Genomic DNA, 25009 nt, shown 5'->3' on the forward strand with positions numbered 1-25009 from the left:
TTCTAGCCATATCCTGAAAAAAGGATATAAGTGGAGTTGGAAAAGGTACAGAAAGGGGAAAAAATGACAATGGGGTTGGAACATATTTCTTATGGGGAAAGACTATCCAATATTTGGAACTTTAAAAAGAAAAAGAAAGAGGGGATATGGTGTGGTAGTGGTTTAAAAATTATGCACGGATCACAGGAACTGATTAGAGGTATTTTTTCCTCTTCCTCTCATAACACTAGACTGGGATGGGGAATCTGTGCTTCTTGATATGTTATTGGACTTCAGTTCCCATGAGCCCCAGCCAGTAGAGTCAATTGGCAGGAGTGATGGGAGCTGTAGCCCAACAACACAAAGAGGACCACAGGTTTTCCCATCACTGTCCTACCTGGATATCATTTATGTATCCTCTCTGTTATCCTCCCTGTAATTCTTACATGGATTACATGGAGGAAGAGAGAATAGCTTCATCCACACCCACACCCACCCACCTACCCATCCTGCCCTCTGCAAACCCCAGCCTCTGGCTGCTCACGCATTGGGGGAAGGTGTGAAGAGGAGCTGCTGCTCTCTCTATGTAAGCTACAGATTTATTAAGCATAAATCAAGGACAAAGAAAACATGTCGTCTCTCTTTCGTCTCCTCAGAGAGAGAGTCAAAAGCCTATACACAATGGAAGTTCCCAGCAAACTGTGCTGGAATGTAAACAGACATGTGACACGCAACAGTTCCATGTCTGCAACTAAAGGTGGGATGGAAATTCCCAACAGGGTCCCCCTGTGATGTGGAACCTGATTGCACAGGGTTCTAAGCAGAGGCGTACCTAGGCTCCTTTGTGCCCTTGGCAAGGAACTGAATCGGTGCTTCTGTAGCTGGGAGAGACCATGGACAAGAAACTCAAAAAGTTTGCTTTTCGTCAACTTTCACATTCCACCAGTACCTTCCTTTGCGGTCATCGGGGTCTGCTCTGCTCCTCCTCCTCTCCTATTCCTCCTCTGTTGGTCCATCTGCCTGCCTGCCTTTGTGCGTCCTTCCCTCCCTCCCTCCACTCACCACCTTCCTTTATACTCCTTTCCTTTTTCCTCTTGCATGACTGCCCAGACTCTTCTTCCTCCCTGGCTCCTGTTTTGCAGGTGGCATCAAACCACATAAATCACTAGCCCCCTCTCCTGGGTCCCTCCCCTGGTCCCCTGCCTCTTTCATAGATTCTTTGGAGTCGTACCAGTCCCTGACATCATTGCATCAAGGTGCCCCCTTTAGATGGCTTTGAAAGTAGATCAAACAATTCATGGAGGACAGATCCATTCAAGGGTATTAGGATTGGTTCACCTTAAATACCAGTGGGAGATAACACTTGTTTTGATGCAAAACCATCTAACCTGTCATGGGCCAGGAATTGGCTTCACCTGCTGAGCAGCAGCCTGAAGGAGAAGAAGGCAGAGTGGCTCCACCTATTGCTGATCAGCCTTCTTGCTCCTGATCTGGACCAATTGGTTCCAGATTTCTTAAGCAGGGCTTCCAGTCTCAGTCAATTGCTGAAAACAACATTTGTAGTTCCTGGCCTGACCTTGCCGCTTCTTGCTTTTCATGACCTTGGACTCTCAGCTTTCTTGACCCCCGGACCGTCTGACATGAACTGAGATACTCCTGACCTTAAAGGGACCCCTGACCATTAGGTCCAGTCGTGGATGACTCTGGGGTTGCGGCGCTCATCTCGCTTTATTGGCCAAGGGAGCCGGCGAACAGCTTCCGGGTCATGTGGCCAGCATGACTAAGCCGCTTCTGGAGAACCAGAGCAGCACACAGAAACGCCATTTACCTTCCCGCCAGAGTGGTACCTATTTATCTACTTGCATTTTGACATGCTTTCGAACTGCTAGGTTGGCAGGAGCAGGGACCGAGCAACGGGAGCTCACCCCGTCACAGGGATTCGAACCGCCGACCTTCTGATAAGCAAGACCTAGGCTCTGTGGTTTAACCCACAGCACCACCCGCCTGAAACTTGCATTCGGACTCTGCCCCCCTGAGACTTGGCTGCGTGGCTGGCCTTGCCCACCACTGAGCTCAGCCGTGGCTGAGTAGCATGACACTATTACATAACCTTCCTACAAACAAATCAAGATGGATGTTCAATAAACAGCTCATCCAGAAGCACACTAGGAGGGCAATTTATGTTGCTATGGTGGCTGGTAAGCAATATGTCAGGGAGATTGCTGACTACTGGCCCCCAGTGGCCATTGGATAAGTTAGCATGAGGCTTAATAAAAAGGATAACTTTGTGGAGAACTAGATCTCATTTTTTCAGACAGTATCAGGGTGGTGGAGGGTGGCAGTCTTCCAGAATCACAAGCAGTATCTGCTGGAGACATAAGGCAATAAATGGAGGCCTGGATCATATATTTTGGTCTTACTCAAAGGCAAGAAGCTTTTGGTCAGTCATAGTAAGAAAAAATAAAGTGAATTGCCAGCAGACACAATCTATTGCCAAATAGTACTTATGTTATTTGGTTGGTTATGTGAAAGATTTAGCTTTATTAGAGGACAGAGGGATGGTGATGTTGTACATCTTTTAACAGCTGCTCATATAATGCAAGTGGAGGAAAAATAAGAACCCCAGCATTTTACCCAATGGAACCATCATTAAAATCCTTTCTGCATCAGATAAAAACACCAGACATTTGATGAATTATGATAAATATTGTGCTCTTTATTAACTATTTTCTGCCACTGAAGTTTTGTTGTGTCTGTTTAGTGGCCACTGTGATGGTTTTACTGTAATGTATTCTTTTTTTATGCTATGCCTTTGGCTCTTAATTTTTTGCAAGTCGCTTAGAGACTCTTGTAGTGAGCGATTAATAAGTCAAAATAATGCTGAAGAGAATAATAGATTGCTGCAGCCGTAGTGGTGGGGCAGAGCAATGGAGATGACCTCCTGATGCTGGCATTACTACCTGGGTGGGGATAGGATGTGGAAGGGCAATGGTGTCATCAGGGCTGTGTGGACTCATCAGAGGGAACACCAGATTGGCTCCATTGGTGTGTCCATGCAGGTGTGGCCTTGCTACTACCAGCGGTGGAGCTATCCATGTGGGTACCCGGAGCGGTGCACATGCTGTGCACTTGGGGGTGGGGCGAGCTGCCCAGGGGGTGATTGGCGTGGTGGCGATCCACCCGGAGGGGATTTTGTCACCCCCCCCGGGATGACACTTGGGACGGCAATCTGCCTGTCCTGCTTCCTACGACCCTGGCTACTGCCTTGCCCTGCCCCAGTCATAATCTGTAGTAACCTTGGTGTCAGCAGGGTGGCTCAGCAGTTCTTCCTACTACATCGACTGCTACTTACTGTATTTTCAGGATCTTAGTGGTGGCCCCACATGGTAAAGCTAACTAACACCCTTTTCATATTTTTATTGAAAAGTGGGACATTTTTTAATGTATTGATGTAAGAAAGCTCAAGAAGACACTGAGCCATATATATACTGTTTGGTACAATGTAATTATAAAATTATTTCATGATTGTTGTAAATCTGAATAAATATTGTGCAACACACACACACACACACACACACACTTAAAATAAAAAACTGAGTGTAAAAAATAACAGTAACCACTGCAGTTGGCAAATTTTTTTGTTCATTTGATGTGGACTCTGAAAAAATGAAATGAAAGTTGTTATTATAATGGGATGAAAGGGGAAATATGGAATTTATTTTGAAGTAAGAAAGTATAATTTTTAAAAATCCAGATCATAGTGGTTTTGGAAAACATACTGAAACAAATCTGTACTTCATTTCATTTCCATTTGAAAGGCATGATCAGTAAAAGCATTCCCAGTGGTAAACAGAGAAGGATTTTTGTGATTTCTCAATATAAAGTTCTTATGATGATATGGGTTTTTGTATTCTGTCACAATCCTGTGCAGAGCCAAGTTACCTCAGCCTATTGATTTTAATTGGCTAAGCATCTAGCTCTGTACTGGGTTCCAGCCCTTGCTTTAACTCCTTAGCAGCTAGAAGCCCATTGCTAAGCAGCAGTCGGAGATCATTTGTGTTTGTTTTGTCACACCCAGCTCTATTGCTGAATTTGCATGGTTCCGTTCCATTTGGAACATTTTTTATGTATTTTATATATTTCATAACTGTATGATTTTATCTGTTTAGATCTTTGCATTTTCTATAAGCTGCACTGGGGCCTTATGGAGAAGGGCAGGTAAGAAATCACCTACATTGCAGGAGGGAAGCAAGAATCCACCAGAAATGAAGAAAGAATATGGGTTTCCAGTTCTCCCTTGCCAATCCCACAACAGAAGATTAGTATGCTTCTTATACAGGGAAGGGGCATGTGTAGATGTTGACAACATTGACACAAACCATGCCCAGGAACCTAATGTTATGACATTAGGCGTGAAGATATGTTATCTCTAATCTAAGCAGTAAGTGCTAAGATCAGAGATGAGGTATCTTAGAACTAAGCAGCACAGCACAGCACTAAAATTCAGGATAGGCTTATCTCCAGTCTTAGTGCTGTGGTATTAAGGGCTAAGGTCAGAGAGATAAGCATCTGCCTGCTGAACAGCAGCAGGCTGTGGAGAATCTCCAATCTTGGCATTATGAGACCATCTTGAAAGACAGCAGTTAAAGAGTTTTCTGCAATTTAAACCTGTTGACCGTATCTTTAAACAAAGCCTTTATTGGAGATAAAGCTTCTTACTCTTTAAAAGTCCCTCAGTATACTAGGGGTTCAAAGCCTGGGGTACAAAGGAAGAGTTTGGGCTGCAGAGGGTGGCGCTGTCACCAAATCTAGTTTCCTGTTGCTGTTGGAGGCAGTAAGGTAAAGGTAAAGGGACCTCTGACCATTAGGTCCAGTCATGGCCGACTCTGGAATTGCAGCGCTCATCTCGCTTTATTGGCTGAGGGAGCCGGTGTACAGCTTCCGGGTCATGTGGCCAGCATGACTAAGCCACTTCTGGGGAACCAGAGCAGCACACGGAAACACCATTTACCTTCTTGCTGGAGCAGTACCTATTTATCTACTTGCACTTTGACGTGCTTTCGAACTACTAGGTTGGCAGGAGCTGGGACAGAGCAACAGGAGCTCACCCCGTCATGGGGATTTGAACCACCGACCTTCTGATAGGCAAGCCCTAGGCTCTGTGGTTTAACCCACAGCGCCACCCGCGTCCCTTGTTGGAGGCAGTACTGAGCTAGAAAAACCAATAGTGTGACTTGATGTAAGACGGCTTCCTATGCTTCTATGTATTACATGCATATTATACAGCATTTCCACACTTGTTGTGATGACAGAATTTAAATCTAAACAAGACCTCTGTGATGCTAGGACATGGCTGCACCAGGGTCCCTTGTCAAATCTTTTTATTTCAGTTTGTTCCACATGGTCTTGATCCCCAGAGAGAGTCCAGTCAAAAAGAAGGTGGTACAGACCTTCTGAATAACAGGTGACAGAAATTCAATGCATCTCTTTTTTAAAAACACAGCAAGAATATATTAATTTCAGCTGGATGGTGTCCAGTTATACTTTAAAGACACCTAATAGTGGAGGGTCTGTTACATCAAGAAAATGTGCTGTTAATTCCCATCTTTGCCAAAAGCAGACTTAATGTCTCAATTGAATGACTCTTGCTTCATCTTCCCCCCAAGAGCATAAGAGCCCCATTGATCCTGCCAAAGACCCATCTAGTCCAGAATCCTGTTCTCACCATGGCCAACCAGAGGCCTGTCAGGAAGCCTGTAAGTACAACATGAGCCCAACAGCTCCCTCCCCATCTGTGACCTGCAGCATACTGCCTTTGAGGCAGTATTGAGGCATACTGCCTTTGACAGCCATCATTATCTCATTAGGTTTTATCCTGTTGGATATAATATACTCTTACATCAAGACCAGAACTTCTAGCAGAAACAATGTCACCTTGCATTACAGTTTAATGGGTACAAAATAAGAAAGCTAGAGATTAATGTTTTCCCTCTGCTTATAAACAGGATTCAAATTTTTGCAAGCTTTGATGGATTTGGGGTTTTATGTGAACTGCTGGAAAGTATTGCCTTGGTGTGTTTTGCTTCATGTGACAGGACTTCTTTTACTAGCAATAAGGAAGATGTAGGTTTCCCATTTTTGCAATGGAGCAGGAAGAGGCATTTAAATCTGGGAGTCATTCCAGATGACAATAAAATCCAGATTTTGCTTTCAGTGTTAAACAGCGCAAGTAGAATCTGCAGTACTCCATCTTCGGTTTATACCAGTTTTCTTGGTGGTGGTGGTGGAAACGTCCAATCCAGCTGGGTGCTTCTGCCTCCACCTCTTTTTTATTTTTTATTTTTTTATTATTTTTATTGAGATTTTCAGTTAAACAGAAAACAAACCAAAACAAACAATCAAAAACTAAAGCAAACACTCATAACAATCGTTCTTTGGTACCATCATCTTATTTACATTGCGTTGGATCACGCCTCGACTTCCTTCCTATCCCGTTGCGGTTTTCTTGGTATACTTCTACTCTTACAGTTTCTGTTCCAATTATGTACACGTCACAAGGTTTATGTTAAGCCTACTGTAGTTTTTAAATTTCTACAATTACTTTCAATATATGTCACAAATTTACTCCATTCTTCAACAAACTTTGTACCTTCTTGGTGTCTAATTTTATGTGTCATTCTTGCTAATTCTGCGTATTCAAATAATTTTACTTGCCAATCCATAACCGTAGGGATCTCTGCTGATTTCCATTTTTGAGCGATCAATACCCTGGCCACCACCGTCGCATATTGAAACAATCTCTGATCTTCCTTTTTTATTTTGTCACCTATTATTCCTAACAAAAATGCCTCCGGTTTTTTTTGAAAAAGTATATCTGAAAATTTTCTTTAATTCGTTATATATAAGCTCCCAAAATTTTTTCATTTCCTCACAAACCCACCACATATGGTAAAGGTCCCCATCCTTCTGCTTACATTTCCAGCATGCTTTGTTTCCAATTTTATACATTTTCCCCAATTTTACCGGTGTGATGTACCATCGGTACATCATTTTCTCCAGGTTTTCCCTTAATGTGACGCATGCCGTGAACTTCATTCCTTTATTTCATAGCCTCACCCACTTGTCGTACTCTATGTTATATCCAAAATCAATTGCCCATTTTACTATCACCTCCTTTATCAACTCATCTTTTGTATCCCATTCTAACAAAAAATTGTACATCTTAGATAAAAGTTTGGTTTTTCCTTCTAGAATTTCTATCTGATATTTAGATTTTTTCTCATTCATTCCCAATTTTTTATCTTCATTCCAAAGTGCATTTATCTGGTGGTATTGTAGCCAACCTGTTAATCTATCTTTCAATTCCTCGTAAGTTCTAATCTTCCAACCTTTTTCTGTTTTTACCAATAAATCTTCGTATGTTAACCTTTTCCCCTCCATGTTCAGTTTTTTTATTGTTAAAATATCTACCGGGAATAACCACCAGGGGGTGTTTCTTTCTAGAAGTTTTTTGTTTTTCTCCCAAACTTCATGCAGGGCTCCTCTAAAAATATGATTTGAAAAACCTTTGTGAACCTTTTCTTTGTTGAGCCACAAGTAAGCATGCCAGCCATATCTATTATTAAAGCCTTCTAAGTCCAACAAGTCCGAATTTTCTAAAACAATCCACTCTTTAAGCCAACATAAACAGGAAGCTTCATTTCCTCACAAACCCAAATCACAAATCTTAGATTTGGCACGGAAAACCCGCCTCTTTCTCTCCGGTCCGTAAGTAGTTGATATTTAATTCTTGGCCTCTTTCCCTGCCATATGAATTTTGAAAGAATTTTTTTGCCATTCCTTAAATATCGAAGGCCCCCTGATTATCGGAATAGTCTGAAATAGGAACAACATTTTCGGGAGAATATTCATCTTGATTGCTGCCATTCTTCTGGACCATGAAAGCTTTAACCTATTCCATATATTCAAATCCTTTTTAATCTCTTTCCATGTAGGTATATAATTATCACTGATTAAATTAATATTTTTCGATGTCAACCAGATACCTAGATACTTAACTTTTTTACGACTTTAATTCCATATTTTTTGTTCTAATTGCTCTCTTATATTCCTATCCATATTTTTAACCAGCATTTTAGTCTTTATTTTGTTTAATTTGAAACCTGATAATTTGCCGAATTCCTCTAATTGTTCCAAAACCTTACTGACGCTTGTTTGTGGTTCTTCTAAGGATAACACCAAGTCATCCGCATATGCCTTCAACTTGTACTCCTTGGTACCAATTTTAACCCCCGTATCTCTGGCGTAGTTCTCATCTTGTTTGCTATTACCTCTAACACCATTATGAATAGTAATTCTTTTATTATTATCAGGAAATTATTTTTATTATTATCAGGAAATGCTCAAGTGCTAGAAAGGAAGGACACCCTTGTTTTTAAAAGACTGCATATGTGCTTCAGTTTGAGTGGTGCAGTGATGGAGTGTTCAGGCAGACATTTCAAAGGCACAAACCACTGTCAATATGGAGCATGGGGAGAGCTTTCATCACTCATGGTGACAGCATCACAGGTGATAAGCCATCAAGACCAGGCTTCCTCAACCTTGGCCCTCCAGATGTTTTTGGCCTACAACTCCCATGATCCCTAGCTAGCAGGAGCACTGGTCAGGGATGATGGGAATTGTAGTCTCAAAACATCTGGAGGGTTGAGGTTGAGGAAGCCTGATCAAGACCTTTTGATATGCTTATAACGATCATTTGCACAGCAGTCAGTCTCATAGAACAGGTACTTACTGCATGTTTGTATGTGAAAAATAGCTTGTCAGCATATTATGATCTGAGCATTGCGACATGATTACTTCTGCCCCATTTTGGCAGCGTTTGTATGATCTTCCTGAAATTTCTGCCCAGGGTTCAGTGGTCACATTAGCTAACAAAATTACTCTGGGAAATCCCCCCTCTGTTGTGTGTGACTTGTTCTCTATCCAGAAAACCACAGCTTCTCAAGATGGTTGAAAGGTCTCTGAGTTGCAAACTGGCAACCCCATGGGCATGGTTTTCAGACTTTATTTCCATGTCAACTAATATGTCAAGGAACTCCTGCATCCTGTAGCGAATGTGGGGACATTATCTTTAGAGCACAAGCACAGTCCTTGTGGGATAGCAGCCAGGCCAGTTAACCCTCAGCAATGCCCCACGTGAATTGAGAATGCAAAAGGCTTTGCAAGCACCAAGCACCAGCTTATAGGCAGTGCTTGTCAACCCTACTTTCCATGGGCAGTCACCTATTTATCTGCTTTATACCTGGCATCATACATTTGACTCAGCATAGCAAATAACACAATCAAGCTTTAGGAATGCATTCACCTTGAAAGATGCGGTCTTCTGTAATCTTAAGAGCTTGCAGGGCAGCGGCGCACGCAGTTTGATCCATCTTTTAGATTTAGGGGAGCTAGTCTCAAACGTTTGTTGGGGGAGACCTAGGTTTTTTTGGGGGGGTTATTTGTCCTGTCTTCACGCTTTTTAAGATGGAGGACCACTGTAGCCACCCCCAACGACACGTTCTCAAGATGGAGGGTGAGGGAACAGCTGCAGTCACCTGTGGTTCCTGTGCAATGTTTGCCATCTTGCCAAAGGTGGCAGGCAGCTTTACCTGCAGCAATTGTATGTTGATTGCCCTCTTAGAAGACAAAGTCCAGCAACTGGAGGAACGTGTAGCTACGCTCCAAAGAATTAGAGAGCTGGAGCTCTTCTTGGAAGCAACAGAGAACACCGTCTCCACCAAGGAGGAGACAGGGGACACCCCTGAGAAGGAGGCTAGTTCACCAACACAGGTGCCAGATATATGGAGAAACGTGACTCAAAGAAGTAGGAGGCCCAGGGTTCACTCTGATTGTTTAGAAATACACAATCGCTTTGAAGTCCTCTCCACTAGCATGGAAGACGAAGAACAGACTCCATTTGAGGATCTCTCCCTCATTACAGTCGATCAGGTATATGAAGATGAGCAGCAAAGTCAGTCCTCAGGGAATGTGCAGGCGACCTTGGAACGGACAACTCACGGAAGAACCCCGACCAAACCTAAGAGGAGGCGTGTAGTGGTGATAGGGGATTCCCTACTGAGGGGAACAGAAGCAGTGATCTGTGGGCCTGACAAGATGTCTCAGGAGGTGTGCTGTCTCCCCGGGGCTAAGATCCAAGATGTAACTGAACGACTGCAAGGAATCATAAAACCCACTGACAAATACCCCTTCCTCTTGGTTCATGTGGGAACCAATGACACTGCAAGCAATAGCCTCCAGAAGATCAAAAGAGACTACGAGGCTCTGGGCAGGAAATTGAAGAAATTAAATGCACAAACTGTCATCTCATCTATCCTCCCAGTTGAACGACGTGGCCCTGGGAGAGAAGGAAAAATAGTGGAAGTGAACAGCTGGCTTTGCAAATGGTGTAAACAGGAATGGTTTGGATTCTTAGATCACGGACTGCAGTTTCTTGAAGATGGACTTCTGGCAAACGATGGGCTGCACCTCACAACAGTTGGGAGGAATGTTTTTGCCAAAAATCTCAGAAACCTCATCAGGAGGGCTTTAAACTGACTAATGTGGGGAAGGGAGACAGTGCTCCTGAAGGTAGGAGTCTATCAATTGATGAAGATGATCATCCAAATGTCATAGACCAAATGGAGCAAACAGCACGCAGACCTAGTGGTGGGAGGAAAAAATCCTTAAGTAAGAGAAATGGGGGAATGATTAATGGACTTCAATGTCTGTACACTAATGTGCAAAGCATGGGAAATAAACAAGATGAGCTTGAGCTCTTGGTACAGCAAACTAAATATGACATAATAGGCATCACTGAAACCTGGTGGGATAAGTCCCACGATTGGAATGTAATAATGGAGGGATACAATCTATTTCAGAGAAACAGACCAGACAAGAAAGGAGGAGGAGTGGCGTTATATGTCAGGGATGTGTATACCTGTGAAGAGATCCAAGATTTAGAACCTCAAAGCCAAAGTGAGAGCATTTGGGTCAAAATTAAGGGAGAGAAGAATAACAGAAACCTCATTGTGGGAGTTTACTATAGAGCCCCATGCCAAGCATGCAAAAGGAAGGGAGATAGTAGTAATGGGGGACTTCAATTACCCGGATATTTGTTGGATGCCAAACTCAGCCAAGAGCATAAGGTCAAACAGATTCCTCACTGGCCTTGCAGACAACTTCATTGTCCAGAAAGTGGGAGAAGCAACAAGAGGAACAGCCATTTTAGATCTGGTCCTAACCAATGTTGATGACCTGGTTAGTGGGGTAGAAGTGGAAGGATCATTAGGCACGAGTGATCATGCTCTTCTGAAGTTTACTATACAGCGGAAAGGAGCAGCCAAGCATACTAGGACTCAATTTCTTGACTTTAAGAAAGCCGACTTCATAAAACTTAGGGAAGTGCTGGGTGAGATCCCATGGACAGTAATACTAAAAGGAAAGGGAGTTCATGATGGATGGGAGTTTGTTAAGAGGGAGATAGTAAAAGCACAACTTCAGGCAATACTAATGAGACGGAAACATGGAAGGTGCCTAAAGAAGCCAGGGTGGCTATCTAAAGAACTTTTAACTGAGTTAAGATTAAAAAAGGATGTGTACAAAAATGGAAAAGAGGGGAAACCACCAAAGAGGAATTCAAACAAATAGCCAGCACATGTAGACACAAAGTCAGAAAAGCTAAAGCACAGAATGAACTCAGGCTTGCTAGAGAGGTTAAAAGCAACAATAAAGGCTTTTATGGGTATGTCCGTAGCAAAAGGAAGAACAAAGAAACAGTGGGGTCACTCAGAGGAGAAGATGGTGAAATGCAAACAGGGGACACAGAAAGGGCTGAACTCCTCAATGCCTTCTTTGCCTCAGTCTTCTCCGATAAAGAAAACAATGCCTGACCTGAAGAATTTGGAGCAAATGATTCAGCAGAGGAAACACAGCCCAGAATAACTAAGGAGATAGTACAAGAATACTTGGCTAGTTTAGATGTATTCAAGTCTCCAGGGCCAGATGAACTGCATCCAAGAGTATTAAAAGAACTGGCAGATGTGATCTCAGAACCACTGGCAGTCATTTTTGAGAATTCCTGGAGAACAGGCGAAGTCCCGGCAGACTGGAGGAGGGCAAATGTTGTCCCTATTTTCAAAAAGGGGAAAAGAGAGGACCCAAATAATTACCGCCCAGTCAGTCTGACATCAATACCAGGGAAGATTCTGGAGCAGATCATTAAGCAAACAGTCTGTGAGCACCTAGAAAGGAATGCTGTGATCACCAATAGTCAGCATGGATCTGAAAAATAAGTCATGTCAGACAACCTGATCTCATTTTTTGACAGAATTACAAGCCTGGTAGATGAAGGGAACGCAGTGGATGTAGCCTACCTTGATTTCAGCAAGGCATTTGACAAGGTGCCCATGATATTCTTGTAAAGAAGCTGGTAAAATGCGATCTTGACTATGCTACCACTCAGTGGATTTGTAACTGGCTGACTGACCGAACCCAAAGGGTACTCATCAATGGTTCCTCTTCATCCTGGAGAAGAGTGACTAGTGGAGTGCCACAGGGTTCTGTCTTGGGCCCGGTCTTATTCAACATCTTTATCAACGACTTGGATGATGGACTCAAGGGCATCCTGATCAAATTTGCAGATGACACCAAACTGGGAGGGGTGGCTAACACCCCAGAGGACAGGATCACACTTCAAAACGACCTTGACAGATTAGAGAACTGGGCCAAAACAAACAAGATGAACTTTAACCGGGAGAAATGTAAAGTATTGCACTTGGGCAAAAAAAAAATGAGAGGCACAAATACAAGATGGGTGAGACCTGGCTTGAGAGCAGTACATGTGAAAAGGATCTAGGAGTCTTGGTTGACCACAAACTTGACATGAGCCAACAGTGTGACGCGGCAGCTAAAAAAGCCAATGCAATTCTGGGCTGCATCAATAGGAGTATAGCATCTAGATCAAGGGAAGTAATAGTGCCACTGTATTCTGCTCTGGTCAGACCTCACCTGGAGTACTGTGTCCAGTTCTGGGCACCACAGTTCAAGAAGGACACTGACAAACTGAAACGTGTCCAGAGGAGGGAAACCAAAATGGTCAAGGTATGGAAACGATGCCTTATGAGGAACGGCTAAGGGAGCTGGGCATGGAAACGATGCCAAGGCCTGGAAACGATGCCAAGGCCTGGAAACGATGCCAAGGCCTGGAAACGATGCCTTATGAGGAACGGCTAAGGGAGCTGGGCATGTTTAGCCTGGAGAAGAGGAGGTTAAGGGGTGATATGATAGCCATGTTCAAATATATAAAAGGATGTCACATAGAGGAGGGAGAAAGGTTGTTTTCTGCTGCTCCGGAGAAGCGGACACGGAGCAATGGATCCAAACTACAAGAAAGAAGATTCCACCTAAACATTAGGAAGAACTTCCTGACAGTAAGAGCTGTTCGACAGTGGAATTTGCTGCCAAGGAGTGTGGTGGAGTCTCCTACTTTGGAGGTCTTTAAGCAGAGGCTTGACAACCATATGTCAGGAGTGCTCTGATGGTGTTTCCTGCTTGGCAGGGGGTTGGACTCGATGGCCCTTGTGGTCTCTTCCAACTCTATGATTCTATGATTCTATGATTCTATGATTCTATGATTCTATGAATTTGCTGCCAAGGAGTGTGGTGGAGTCTCCTTCTTTGGAGGTCTTTAAGCAGAGGCTTGACAACCATATGTCAGGAGTGCTCTGATGGTGTTTCCTGCTTGGCAGGGGGTTGGACTCGATGGCCCTTGTGGTCTATTCCAACTCTATGATTCTATGGTTCTATGAAACTGTACAGGCAAAAGGCGGGGTTCAAAAAACAGGTTTCGTTAAGAATACATGGCAAACTGGGGCCACAGTGTTTGGATTATTCCTAAGCAACAATGCACCTAAATCAATATTTGTCATGTCTTCATATGAGAATCCTTTAAATGTCTTGAGGCAGCAGGGAGACTATCCAGCTGGTTGGCTCCCTGCCCCATAGCCCTCCCTCAGATCCCTTTGCCCACCCTCTCTTTCTCATCTGTTGTGGGGAACACAAACTGAACTCCTCTTTGCTGCAGAAGGCAGGGCAGCAGAGAGAGGGTGAAGGGGACCAGTAGGAGAAACAGGGCTTTAATGCATGGAGGCTGCAGGGTCTCTTGCTTCCTTAAGGCAAACCCAAATGGTGCAACAAGAAAACTCAGTTTCTGCTTATTCAGCCTTCTTTTCTCTGCTGAGCAACCCTTCCTCAGGTGGTGTGATGGCCTGGGATTCGGACTCGGATGCTGAACCTGAGGAATCCCAGCCTGCACAGGATCCCCCGCCTCCAGAACCAGCTGAGCCAGGGCTGGGGCATGAGCCTGAAGGGTCCTCACCTGTACTGGATCCTCAGGTGCAGGCACCAACTGAGTCTGCTCTGGCTCCTGAGGTGATGGAGGACCCATTGCCTGCAGGTGCTCCACTCTCAGCCCCGTCAGAGGAAGGTGAGGTTGCCTCTAGGTCCGGTAACCCTCCAGCCTCTCCTGAGCTGCAGAGGCTCAGGGCAGAGAGGTGGAGGGAACTAAATTCCCACAGGAGGAGTGCTAGCCTCCAGGCCAGGAGAGGCGAGTCACCAGAGGATCGGGGCCACCCTATGCCTCGGGGCAGATAAAAGCCGGCCAGCCCCAGTCCCAAGTTGTGGGAGCAACATTGTTGGTTGCTAGTTCCTGCCTGAGCTCCTGACCCACCCTGACTCCCTGCTTGCATGCCTGTTCCTGACTTCACCCGACTCCCTGCCCTGCACTCAGCTTCAGCTACTACAGACTACCTCCACGTTGCATCTTTGACCATGGACCGGACTTGGACCTCGCCTCTCGGGTAACCCATGGGACCAGCACAGGTGGTTAACTCTTCCCTTCACTACAATTCTAATGATGATTGACCCCCCATGCTGCTTTCGAGTTTTCCCCTAAGCTCAATAGCAGCATGACAGGAGGGGCAATTTACATCAGGATGGTGGGAGGCAGGATTTAAAACTTTCCTGTCCCTACAATTTTGCTTGTGTTGTGCAGCTGAGTGGAAAACAGCTGAGAGGGATAAAAAAGAGGATGAAATGCAAAAAAAAGAAGTCTTTTCTGGAGCCCTACACCCTATCAGCTGATCTGGGAAGGGTATGTTGTGGGTCATGTAAGATTAAGCTGTGATTGACAAGCAGCCCAGTGCCTTCACATTGCTAGCTTCTGAACTAGAGATAGAAAAAAGGCATGTTTCCTGGAGACTATGCATAATGATGAGAGAATGTGCACATTGCCCAGAGAACGTACAATCTGCAACCTGAATATTCAGAATCTTGATGAAGTTCCCTCTCAGGTCCTTGTATCTTCCTGATTCCTCACCCCAAGCCCTCCTCTTCATTGGCTTCTCAGACTATGTGTGATCAATCTCCAAACCTGTTGGGTAGCATTGAATAATCAACTAGTAGTGTATCCCAGAGCATGTTAGCTTAAGCAAAGTCTCACACAGTTCATGAAGTTCAGTGGGGCTTGCTTCCAAGAGATTGTGCTGTCTGAACCCATAGAACTGTCCATAAGAGTTGTCCTCCACATTTTCTTGTTTGGATGCTTTTATTTGCTTTGATGGTCTGCCCCCCCAAACCCCCCACATATTGCCATATTAATTTGAATCATTCTTGTGCTGTGCCTTTTTCTTCTGGTTTCCAATTTCATGCAACGGGACTTCTGAGCAGAAATGTATAGGATTGTGCAGCGTGTTCTTGCACCAGGGTTGGGGACCAGGTATGGCTGGACTCTGCCTCCCTTCATCCCTGACCATTGCCCCATTGCTGGGGCTGATGGGAGCTGGAGTTCAGCAAAATCCGAAAAGCCACGGAGTTTCCCATCGCTGTCTTGCACAATTCTTTCTCGTGCCTCCCAAGCCACATTCCGGCTTCAGAAAAGCCTCTTGGTCTGTATACATTACTCAGAGTTAAGCTGAGAGAAGGAATGAGTAATAATGCCAGGTATTTCCTGAACTACGCACCATCGCCTTCTGGTTAGGGCCTCCCCCTTCCTTTTGAAAATAAGAAAGATAACTAGCCACTTGTGGATTGGTGCTTATTCACAGCAATCTTAACAGAGAAGAGGCTGAGCATGTCAGCAGCTTATTTTATTGGATGCCAAGCTGCGTAATTTAACTCAAGCTTATGGAAGGTGACGGGAAAGAGTTAATATCCTGAAGCGCTGAGGAGTGTTCAGGTGTGACTGTTCTTTCATATCTGGACTGCGTGCAGCTACAGTGCAAACACCTTAGAAGGCAGCAGCTGTCGGAGTTGGAGAAGCAGCTCTGTTCAGGAGATATTATAAAATGGCTGACTCTGATTCCAGCCGTCCCAAAGAACTGCCTCAAGAACTGATACTTGAAGACTCCATCCATGCGGCAAATGGATCACAGATCTGCGAGGAAGAGTGTGAGAGTGTAGGGTTGAAAAATGAAGCAGACCCTCTGTCATCGGATCCAGGAAGAGGACATGTTCCCAGCAATGGAGTAGGCCTGGGAGAGAATGTGACTGAACATGGACCCCAAGAGGAGCCACCAGGCAAGATTGGGGAAGGGGATGTGGTAGAGGGAGAAGAGGTCCTCTGTGACTTCTGCTTGGCTGAGAAGGTGCTGGCGGTGAAGTCCTGCTTGACCTGCATGGTGAACTATTGCCAGGATCACTTGAAGCCTCACTTGGAGAACGCCAAACTCCAGACCCATAAGCTTATGGATCCAATGAAGGACATTGACATGCAGAGCTGCGAAGTCCACAAGAGGCACCTCGGTTGGTTCTGCCATACTGACCTTGTGTGTGTCTGTGAGGAGTGCCTTGCAGATGGACACCAGGGACATAAGGCTGTCACCTGTGGGGTAGCCAGGAAAGAAAAGGAGGTAAATTGTAGCTTTCTGAGCGCTGTCAATGTTCACGGGGAATGTCATGGGATACTGGCTTGCTAGGAAATATGGGGCCTAGAGTTCTCATTCATACGCGCACAGCCTTTTTACATGTTCATGGCTGGCCCAGAGTGCTGCTGGAGGGATTCCTGCTTGATATCATGTTAAGATTGTTTAGAATTGCAAACTTACTGGAGAACAGGCTTCATTGAATGCAGCTGAGCTTGCTGCTGAGTAAACATGCTAGGGTTTTGCTGCAAATGTCGGATGCCTGGGGTTTCATGGTTATGTAGCTTGACATATTATGAAACCCAGGAGGCTATCCCACAGAAGGGATCACAGTTCAGGGGAAATCTGACAAAAGTTGGATGGACAAAAATGGGGTGTGCCTGCTTTCTGTTAGAAAAGGGTGGTATTGCCAAGTGTTATCTACACTCGGGGCCTGCTTGCAATTATCCCAAGCCCAGGGCAACTGGGGAGTTTGCTATATTACTAAGGACTGAACTGGTTGTGTCACCACTGGCAGCACATGCAGAATTTGGCACAGATCAGCTTTTGGCACTTGGATACAGATGCTGGGAAGCTGTGACTGAGTGTCAAATGCTGACACATGCCTGTCTTTCTGGCAGTTTAGATGACTGGCTCTGTGGCTCAGCCCTTGGCTTTATGTCTTGACTCTCAGTGAGGACTGAGACAAAAATGCAGCTGCCACAGGACAAGAGAATCAGTAGTTCAGTAGGCATAATTCCTACGGATAGAGGCTCGAGGTAGAAATTGAACTGGAAAGATCCTCAGCTGCAGTGAGAGTTTCCAATATACGACACCATCATGGGACCAATAGCTATTAAAGTTAAGATTCATTCACTCAGAGATAGTTAGCATTGTTGTGGCAATTGTGCGCATTGAACTCTACTTGCACCCAGTGGTATATGGTTCAAGGAACCACTGCATGAAGTAGGGCTTTCTCAGTGGTGGCACCCTAGTTACAGAACTCCTGTCCAGTTGAGATCAAATGGTCTCCCACACTATCTTGAATTAGGCAGCAGCTTAGAAATTTACTCTCATGGGGCACTGGAGCAGTGGAGCATAATTACAGTACCTCCATTGATATGATTTGTGTTATAATATCCATTGTAGCGTATTGGATATTGCAATGTATTCTGAACTGAGGTTTTAAAATGCTGGTTTTAATGTCGTCATTTTATGATTGTTGGCTATGTGGGAGGAAGGACAGAATGTAAGAAATAATGTAATAATTACTTCCTCCTTTCCACTTTCCCTTTCTATCACACTCGTATCACCCCCCCCCCCAGTAGTTATGCAAGGTGAGTGTTATTTAAACCACTGAATATGAACACACATTTCACCCAGTGTTAAAAATAAGCCGCTGCATCTTTCATTCAGATGTTTAGGCAAAAACAAGCATGGACTTTACATGCTCCTTGTAAAACATTTAGCTTAAAAGTAAACAGACCTACAGCAATAATCTCAAAGGAGTGCCCGGTGTTCTTAATGATGAATTAGGGTGCAGTTTTGGGCAAACAATTACGAAGGAGTTCTGATTTCCTCCCATTTGGATGATTGTTTCCATGTCCCAGATTCTACATTGAAACTTTCCCAGCCTGAGGCTTTTATAATGTAGCAGTAATTCCAGAAATTGCTGTGAATCATAGTTTGTGTGAAAGAGGCAGGTATTCATAGCCGTTATGACTACCTGTGTAGAAGGTGTGAGCTTTTGGCTTTTTCTGTCTATTCCTGTTCTCTGGAATTGAACTATTATTTGATGTTTCATATTTAATACCAAAGGGATTTGTTAAACTCATAATCTATCCCCCTGAAGAATGCAAATTTAGATCAATTGGAGATGTGGTATAGGAATGACATGGGGACGCCACCATGTGTTTAGCACCCCCAAAATGCACCTGCATGCAGTATTAAATGCATGTGGACATGCAGTGTGAACATGCTCTTAAGTCACAAGTAGATCTGCCCCCACCTTAAAGGCCCAGAGGAACCAAATAATGTAGTATATTTCAGCAAAATGTTGATTCGGAAAGCAAAACTGGCTAACATTATTCCTGCCACATCTTGCCTCAGCAGAAGTTTCTGAACACCTTTCAAAGGTGCCTCATGTGGAGCACATTTCAGGCATCTCATCTAGAATAGATGTGATCAAAACACGTGTGACAGTATCAATCTGATTTCTCCAGGAAAGGGCACAGCTGGCACACTGGTCAAAGCTGTGAAAACAATCCCATGGCAAAGTTGGGTTCCAAGAGTGCCCCAAACTTCAAACCTTGTCCTTGAAGGGCAGTGCATCCTCATCAGGTATATCTGATGGACTAAGCTTTCCTACTGACCAACTATCTGTCTCAGTTTGTTAGCCCATGATTGCGCATTTAATGTAATGTGCACTTTGGCCCTTAGGGGATACGAATCCCAGATTGATTGCTTTTAAGGGAAAATGGATATTTCCATTTGATTCATGGCTTTTAAAAACTGCTGTTGAGTTGCCTCTTCCAATAACCTCTGATTTTATCTGCCCACAGTACGAACTTATTCAGCTCCAAGCAGGCTATGACTGGAAACTGAAGTCAGCAGAAAATGCAATTGAAAAGCTGCAGAGAAATTCAGAGTCTATAGTGGTAAGATTTTCACTAGGCCACCTCTTTCTTTGCAGCTAAGTTCCTGTTCAGGTTGGTCTCAAATTGGCTGTATTGTACTGTATTAAGAAAGGCATATCCATAGCCCTCTCTTTGTTATAAGCAGGCTGTATCTTCGTAGACTTTGCCAACTGACTGTAACCCCACAAAACAATCTGGACCAGCACTGGCTCCAGGTTTGGAAAGGTCCTGGGCAAAATGTCCTCTGGTGGACCTCTCAGGCATAGCTGGTAGTGTTAGCAACAGCAACAATTTCTCATAATGTCCTGGAGCAACTTGGTGCCCTACGGATGTTGTTGGATACCAACTCCCATCCCAGCATGGCCAATGGTCAGGGATGATTGGAACTGGAGCCCAAAACATTTGGAGGGCACTGGCTTCGGGAAGGATGCCCTGGGGCATCTGATGTCGTAACTCTCTGGGAAATCCAAATGATGGCTTGCAGATGTAGCTTCATGATGTGAAGGACCATGGTAGTCCCCCTAGGATGCTGAGTGCTGATGATGACCATTGTCATCATGGAAAAACAGGGACTAAAGTTTGTGGTTTAGCATTTTAATCATTTTGATCTCTCTCATTCCCCCTTTTATGCTCATCTTGTTCTTTGATTCTTCTCAAAGTATAGCCACAAAATCTGTGACCGTAGGATCAGTGTTCCTATGGACCCAAAACACTTCTTACCTTGTCTGGATTGTTTCTCACATGTGCCAACTTTGATGGCCAATGTGGAAGAGGAGTGGCAGGCTCAGTCGCTATGTGGGTTTCTGCTGTGGAAACAAAAGCTTGATGATATCATCCAGCAGATGAGTAACATTTCTACGTGGCTGGGAGGTTCCCACAGGGTTGGTCCTCCTTAAAATAATAGAGGAGTGACTAATGCGATTCATTTTCACTTATTGGAAAGCTTCTTAAACTGCGTAACTCTTCTGCCAGCCTGGTAGTTGCCTGAGGAATGTAAAATATTCTGTGGGTTGCTCCTCTGGCTTGAAGGTTTATCTTGGGGGTTGGGAACTTACGACCCTTCAGATGTTTTTGGACTCCAGCTACCATCATCCATAATCATTGATTGTGTTGGCAGGGGATGATGTGAGTTAGAATCCAACACCATCTGAAAATCTGTATGTTTGCCACCCCTGATGTAGATGATTCTGTCTCCATGTTGACCAGGTATGGCACACTCCCAGTGCCAAGTAGTTGAATGACAGCTATTGACAGACTGGTCTTGTCAGGAGTTGGCTGTCTACTAGAGGAAGGGGATATTCTCTGTCTCTGTTGCTCATTTATTTTCACAGTGCCTTCTGTTTTCTCTCCTTCAACAGCTTTTTTTCTTTCTTTTGCCCTCACATCTCATATTAATATGGGCACATTTATCAATCCATTTATTATATTTATATCCCACCTTTGCTCCAAAGAGCTCAAGGGGCATACATGGTTCTCTTTCCCTTTCTTATTTTATGTTTGCAATAATGCTCTAAGGTAGGTTAGGATGAGAGACAGTGACTGGCCCAAGACCCAAGGCCACTCAGTGACATTCTTAGCTGAATGGAGATTTGATTGCTGAACTTCCAGGACTTGGTCTGACACTTGAACCACCACATCACACTGGACCTCTAACCACTGCACTATGTTACTTTTCCAATAACGAAGATGGTGATTTCCTCCCCCTGCAGAGTTCTGTATCTGAAGTCAAAACCTTGGTGGAAGAGAAGTTTGAGGAGCTGCTCCAAGCAGTGAAGAAGACTCAGTCTGTTGTGCTAGCGTTCCTAGAGGAGAAGGAGCGTGGTGCTGTTAATCATGCTAATGGGATAAAGATCCACCTTGAGAACAAGCGGGTGGTGATGGAGGAATGCAAGAGCAGGCTGGAGAAGATGGCCACACACACGAATGACATCATCTTTCTGAAGGTACCTTAAGTGGCAAAGAGGCAAACGGTCAGTTGGTGTTGCTGACTTAACATGGTCAAATGTTTGGGTTAAGGAAATGCTAATGAAATGCAACCCTTGCTGTCTCATTGCATTTCTTTCTGTAAGCTGTGCGTGTGTGTTTGCGTGATCTAAGATGCTTAACCAGTCCCTAGTGGCCCATCTAGTCCAGCATCCTGTTCTCACAGTGGCCAACCAGATGCCTCTGAGAAGCCACAAGCAGGAACCAAGTGCAAAAGACCCCTCCCCCACTTGTGATTCCCAGCATGTGATATACAGAGACATACTAGGTTTGACAGTGGAGGTAGAACATTGACAATCGGTGGCAAGTGGCCATGGATAGCTGTATCCTCCACGAAATTGCCCTGTCCTCTTTTAAAGCAATCCAAGTTGGTGCCCATCACTGTCTCCTGTGTGAGCAACTTCCATCGTTAAACTATGTGTTGTGTACGTGTTTGTGAGACCAGCTGCTGCTGTATGGGCAGCTAATGTGTGCATTTGAGTGAGCAGAAGCTGCTGGTGAGAGAAGCTGCTCCTATGCATGTACTTCATTTCTGCAGCCTTCAGCCTCTTGGCTCAAACTCCTCCTGTACCATGAGATTGGGGAGCTGTCTGACTTTCCAGAAGCAGCAGGAGCAAGTCTGAGACCAGGAGACCTGAATCAGCTGGGGAGCTGTTCAGCCAAAGAGGCAAGGGTGAAACTGCTGCCCTAGCAGCCATCAGACAATGACTGAGCAGTTTTGTGGATGGTTCTGATGCCCAGCTCCTTCCTGGAGTACCCGCAAGGCCCTGATCTGGAGCAGTTGTTGCTTCCTGCTCCCCATCCCAAGCAGGGTTAGGAGATCAGATGGGTCTTGGCCTGCCAAACAGGGGCTATGTCTCTGGACCTGGGATTTGGCCACTTTGAGTTGATTTGGAAAAGAAAAGTGAAGATAAATATTAATAACAATGATGGTCAGGAAATGGGAAGGTTATTAGGCTGCAATAACTTGAACCAATCATGTGCATTATGTGTGCCTCCTTTTCTGTAGCTGCCACAGAAGAGCAGTTAGTTGCAGGGAGTGAGGCCAGGCTAAGCAGTGCATATCCCTCTTTTGCAGCATCTTCCTGTTTAGCACATTGGAAAGGAAGGATAAGCCCAGCCCAGCTGTGAGTCCCCTGAAAAGCAATCCAGTTAGGCTTAAATAACAACTCCTATAGTTGTTTTAAAAATATTAATTGTTGCGTGAGGTTTGTGTGTGGGAGAGAGGTGGGGGCAGGGAATCAAACACCCAGAGTGGAAATGGTTAACCCTTGGCTTCTCACCTGTGTCTGACCCCCCACAAAACAGCCCTTGCACTGCAACTAGGCTTTTAAAACAACTTCCATTACCACCAATGGATGCAGGGTTTGTTTGGTTTTGCCTAATTGCTGTGTGGGGAGGTAGCATTGAGGTTGGGCGATTATATGTTGGTTGGAGAGGCCCTACCGGTATTTATGTATGTATCTGGGTATTTATTAACAGGAATACTGTGAATTCAAGAAGAATGAAGGAGACGACACGTTGCCCAGTGTCTACATTGGCCTAAAAGACAAATTGTCAGGGATCCGAAGGGTGGTCACAGAGTCCACGGAACATATTTTACAACTTTTACAAACTTCCTACAAGGACAAGTTGCAAGAGTTTGCTAAAGATGGTGAGTGCCTATCTACCAGTCCAGAGACCATTTCCTCTGTTGTTCCTGCAACTAAGCTGTTGTGTTACTTTTCTTTTTGCAGAGGACGCTGGCATCAAAACAATGGTGTCCGCCATGATCCCATTCAAGCACCGCATAACGGCCCCAGAACCGAAAAGCAGGAGTGACTTCTTGAAATGTAAGGCATAATTATATACATGACTGTATCTTTCAGATGAATAGACTCTTAAGAGCAAGCCTGTCAGTTTGTTGAGCAGAGTTTTGAGGGGAACAGCGAGAGGAAACAGTGGTTTTAAACTAATACAATATATTTCTTGTTCCTCCAAAGATATTTGCCCATTGACGTTTGACCCGGTTACTGCTCATCGCTATTTGAGGCTCTTGGAAGACAACCACAAAGTCACCAACACCACGCCGTGGGAGCACCCGTACCCGGATCACCCAGAGAGATTTCAGCACTGGCGCCAGGTGCTGTCGGGCAAAAGCTTATACATCAGCCGCTACTACTTTGAAGTCGAGATATTTGGGGCTGGCGTTTACATTGGCATGACGAACAAGAGCATTGATCGGAAGGGTTCCGAAAGCAACAGCTGCATCTCGGGGAATGACTTCTCCTGGTGTGTTAAGTGGAATGGGAAGGAGTTCTCCGCTTGGCATAGTGATGTGGAGACACCATTGAAAGTCCAGGGATTCAGCAGGATAGGAGTTTACCTGGATTACCCCAGGGGCACCCTCTCCTTTTACGGCATTGCTTTGGATGTCATGACTCTTTTGCATAAGTTTGAGTGCAAGTTTACTGAACCTCTCTACCCAGCCTTCTGGCTCTCCAAGAAGGAGAACAGTGTGCAGATTGTCAAGTTGTGGGATGAGGCTGAGGCCACCCTGGCACCTCTTCCTGCTCCCTTGGGAGAAGCAGCTTCTTCCAGTACGGTCTTGGCACCTGAGAGCCAAGCAGAGGCAAGTACAAAGACATCAGAGTCGGGACACAGCCACTGATTAAGTGATGTGATCATGGGCACTCCTTCTTACTACAAGTGTGCCACTGAATTAATTAAAAGGTAAAGGCAGACATGATGGCCTCTAAGGGGGGGGGGAATCAAATATCCATATTAGGGCAATACTTTTATCTGGCCAACAAACACGTCACAAAATCGGGTGAGCTGAATTGTTTTGTTGCATGTTTACCTTTTTGGTTGCCTGCTAGCCCACTAAATATCTTCTCCAAACTGAGAAACAGCTGGGGGAAAGGGAATCTCCAAGGTCACGCTGTTTACTTTGTAGGGAACTGATGTACCTTTCAAGACTGGCATTGGCTGCCTCAGTGTTCGCCTGCTCCCTGATGCTCAACTGCTACATTTGTAAGGAAGCATTTTTAACAACATCAGCATCAGCGCTGCAAGTCTCCAGTTCTCTTGTCATGTGGCCTGGATGAGCAGTACCACGGCATTAGAGCTGTTCAGTTTCTGAAAACAACTGTTCTTTCTTAGCAAAGGAAATTGTGGGCATTTCTCATTTACTGCATTATTTTGGCAGGTTGAATAAACGTTGGTTTATTATTTATCACATTTTATCATGTTTTGATTCTTTGACTGTTTTGATATGGTGTCAGCATTTGTTTTCTGCTTACACTGTCTGGAAAAATCTGTGGTTTGGATTTTCTAAACGAATAACGTTACATTGAGTGAAATGTGGCTGGATAACAATGGACCAGGTGAAATTGTCCCAGGACCTAGACTTTGTTTGTGGGCCACCTGTTGCCCATTCCTGGCCTATAGCAAAGCAGATAATCATTGATTGATTTTTTTAATACTAGGTGCTCA

General features: G+C 44.6%; 1 protein-coding gene across 1 annotated transcript; it reads left to right on the forward strand.

Annotated features, from left to right (window-relative positions):
- Positions 1-16183: 16183 nt before the first annotated feature.
- On the forward strand, positions 16184-24754 carry TRIM16 (tripartite motif containing 16). The gene is made up of 6 exons (XM_082210995.1): positions 16184-16925; positions 19478-19573; positions 21262-21495; positions 23018-23189; positions 23272-23367; positions 23518-24754. Exons 1-6 carry the CDS (start codon positions 16362-16364, stop codon positions 24183-24185), a joined length of 1830 nt encoding a protein of 609 aa, XP_082067121.1. The 5' UTR covers positions 16184-16361; the 3' UTR covers positions 24186-24754.
- The last annotated feature ends 255 nt before the right edge of the window (positions 24755-25009 follow it).

The sequence above is a fragment of the Podarcis vaucheri genome (assembly GCF_965113315.1).
Source record: "Podarcis vaucheri genome assembly, chromosome: 2".
NCBI lineage: Eukaryota > Metazoa > Chordata > Lepidosauria > Squamata > Lacertidae > Podarcis > Podarcis vaucheri.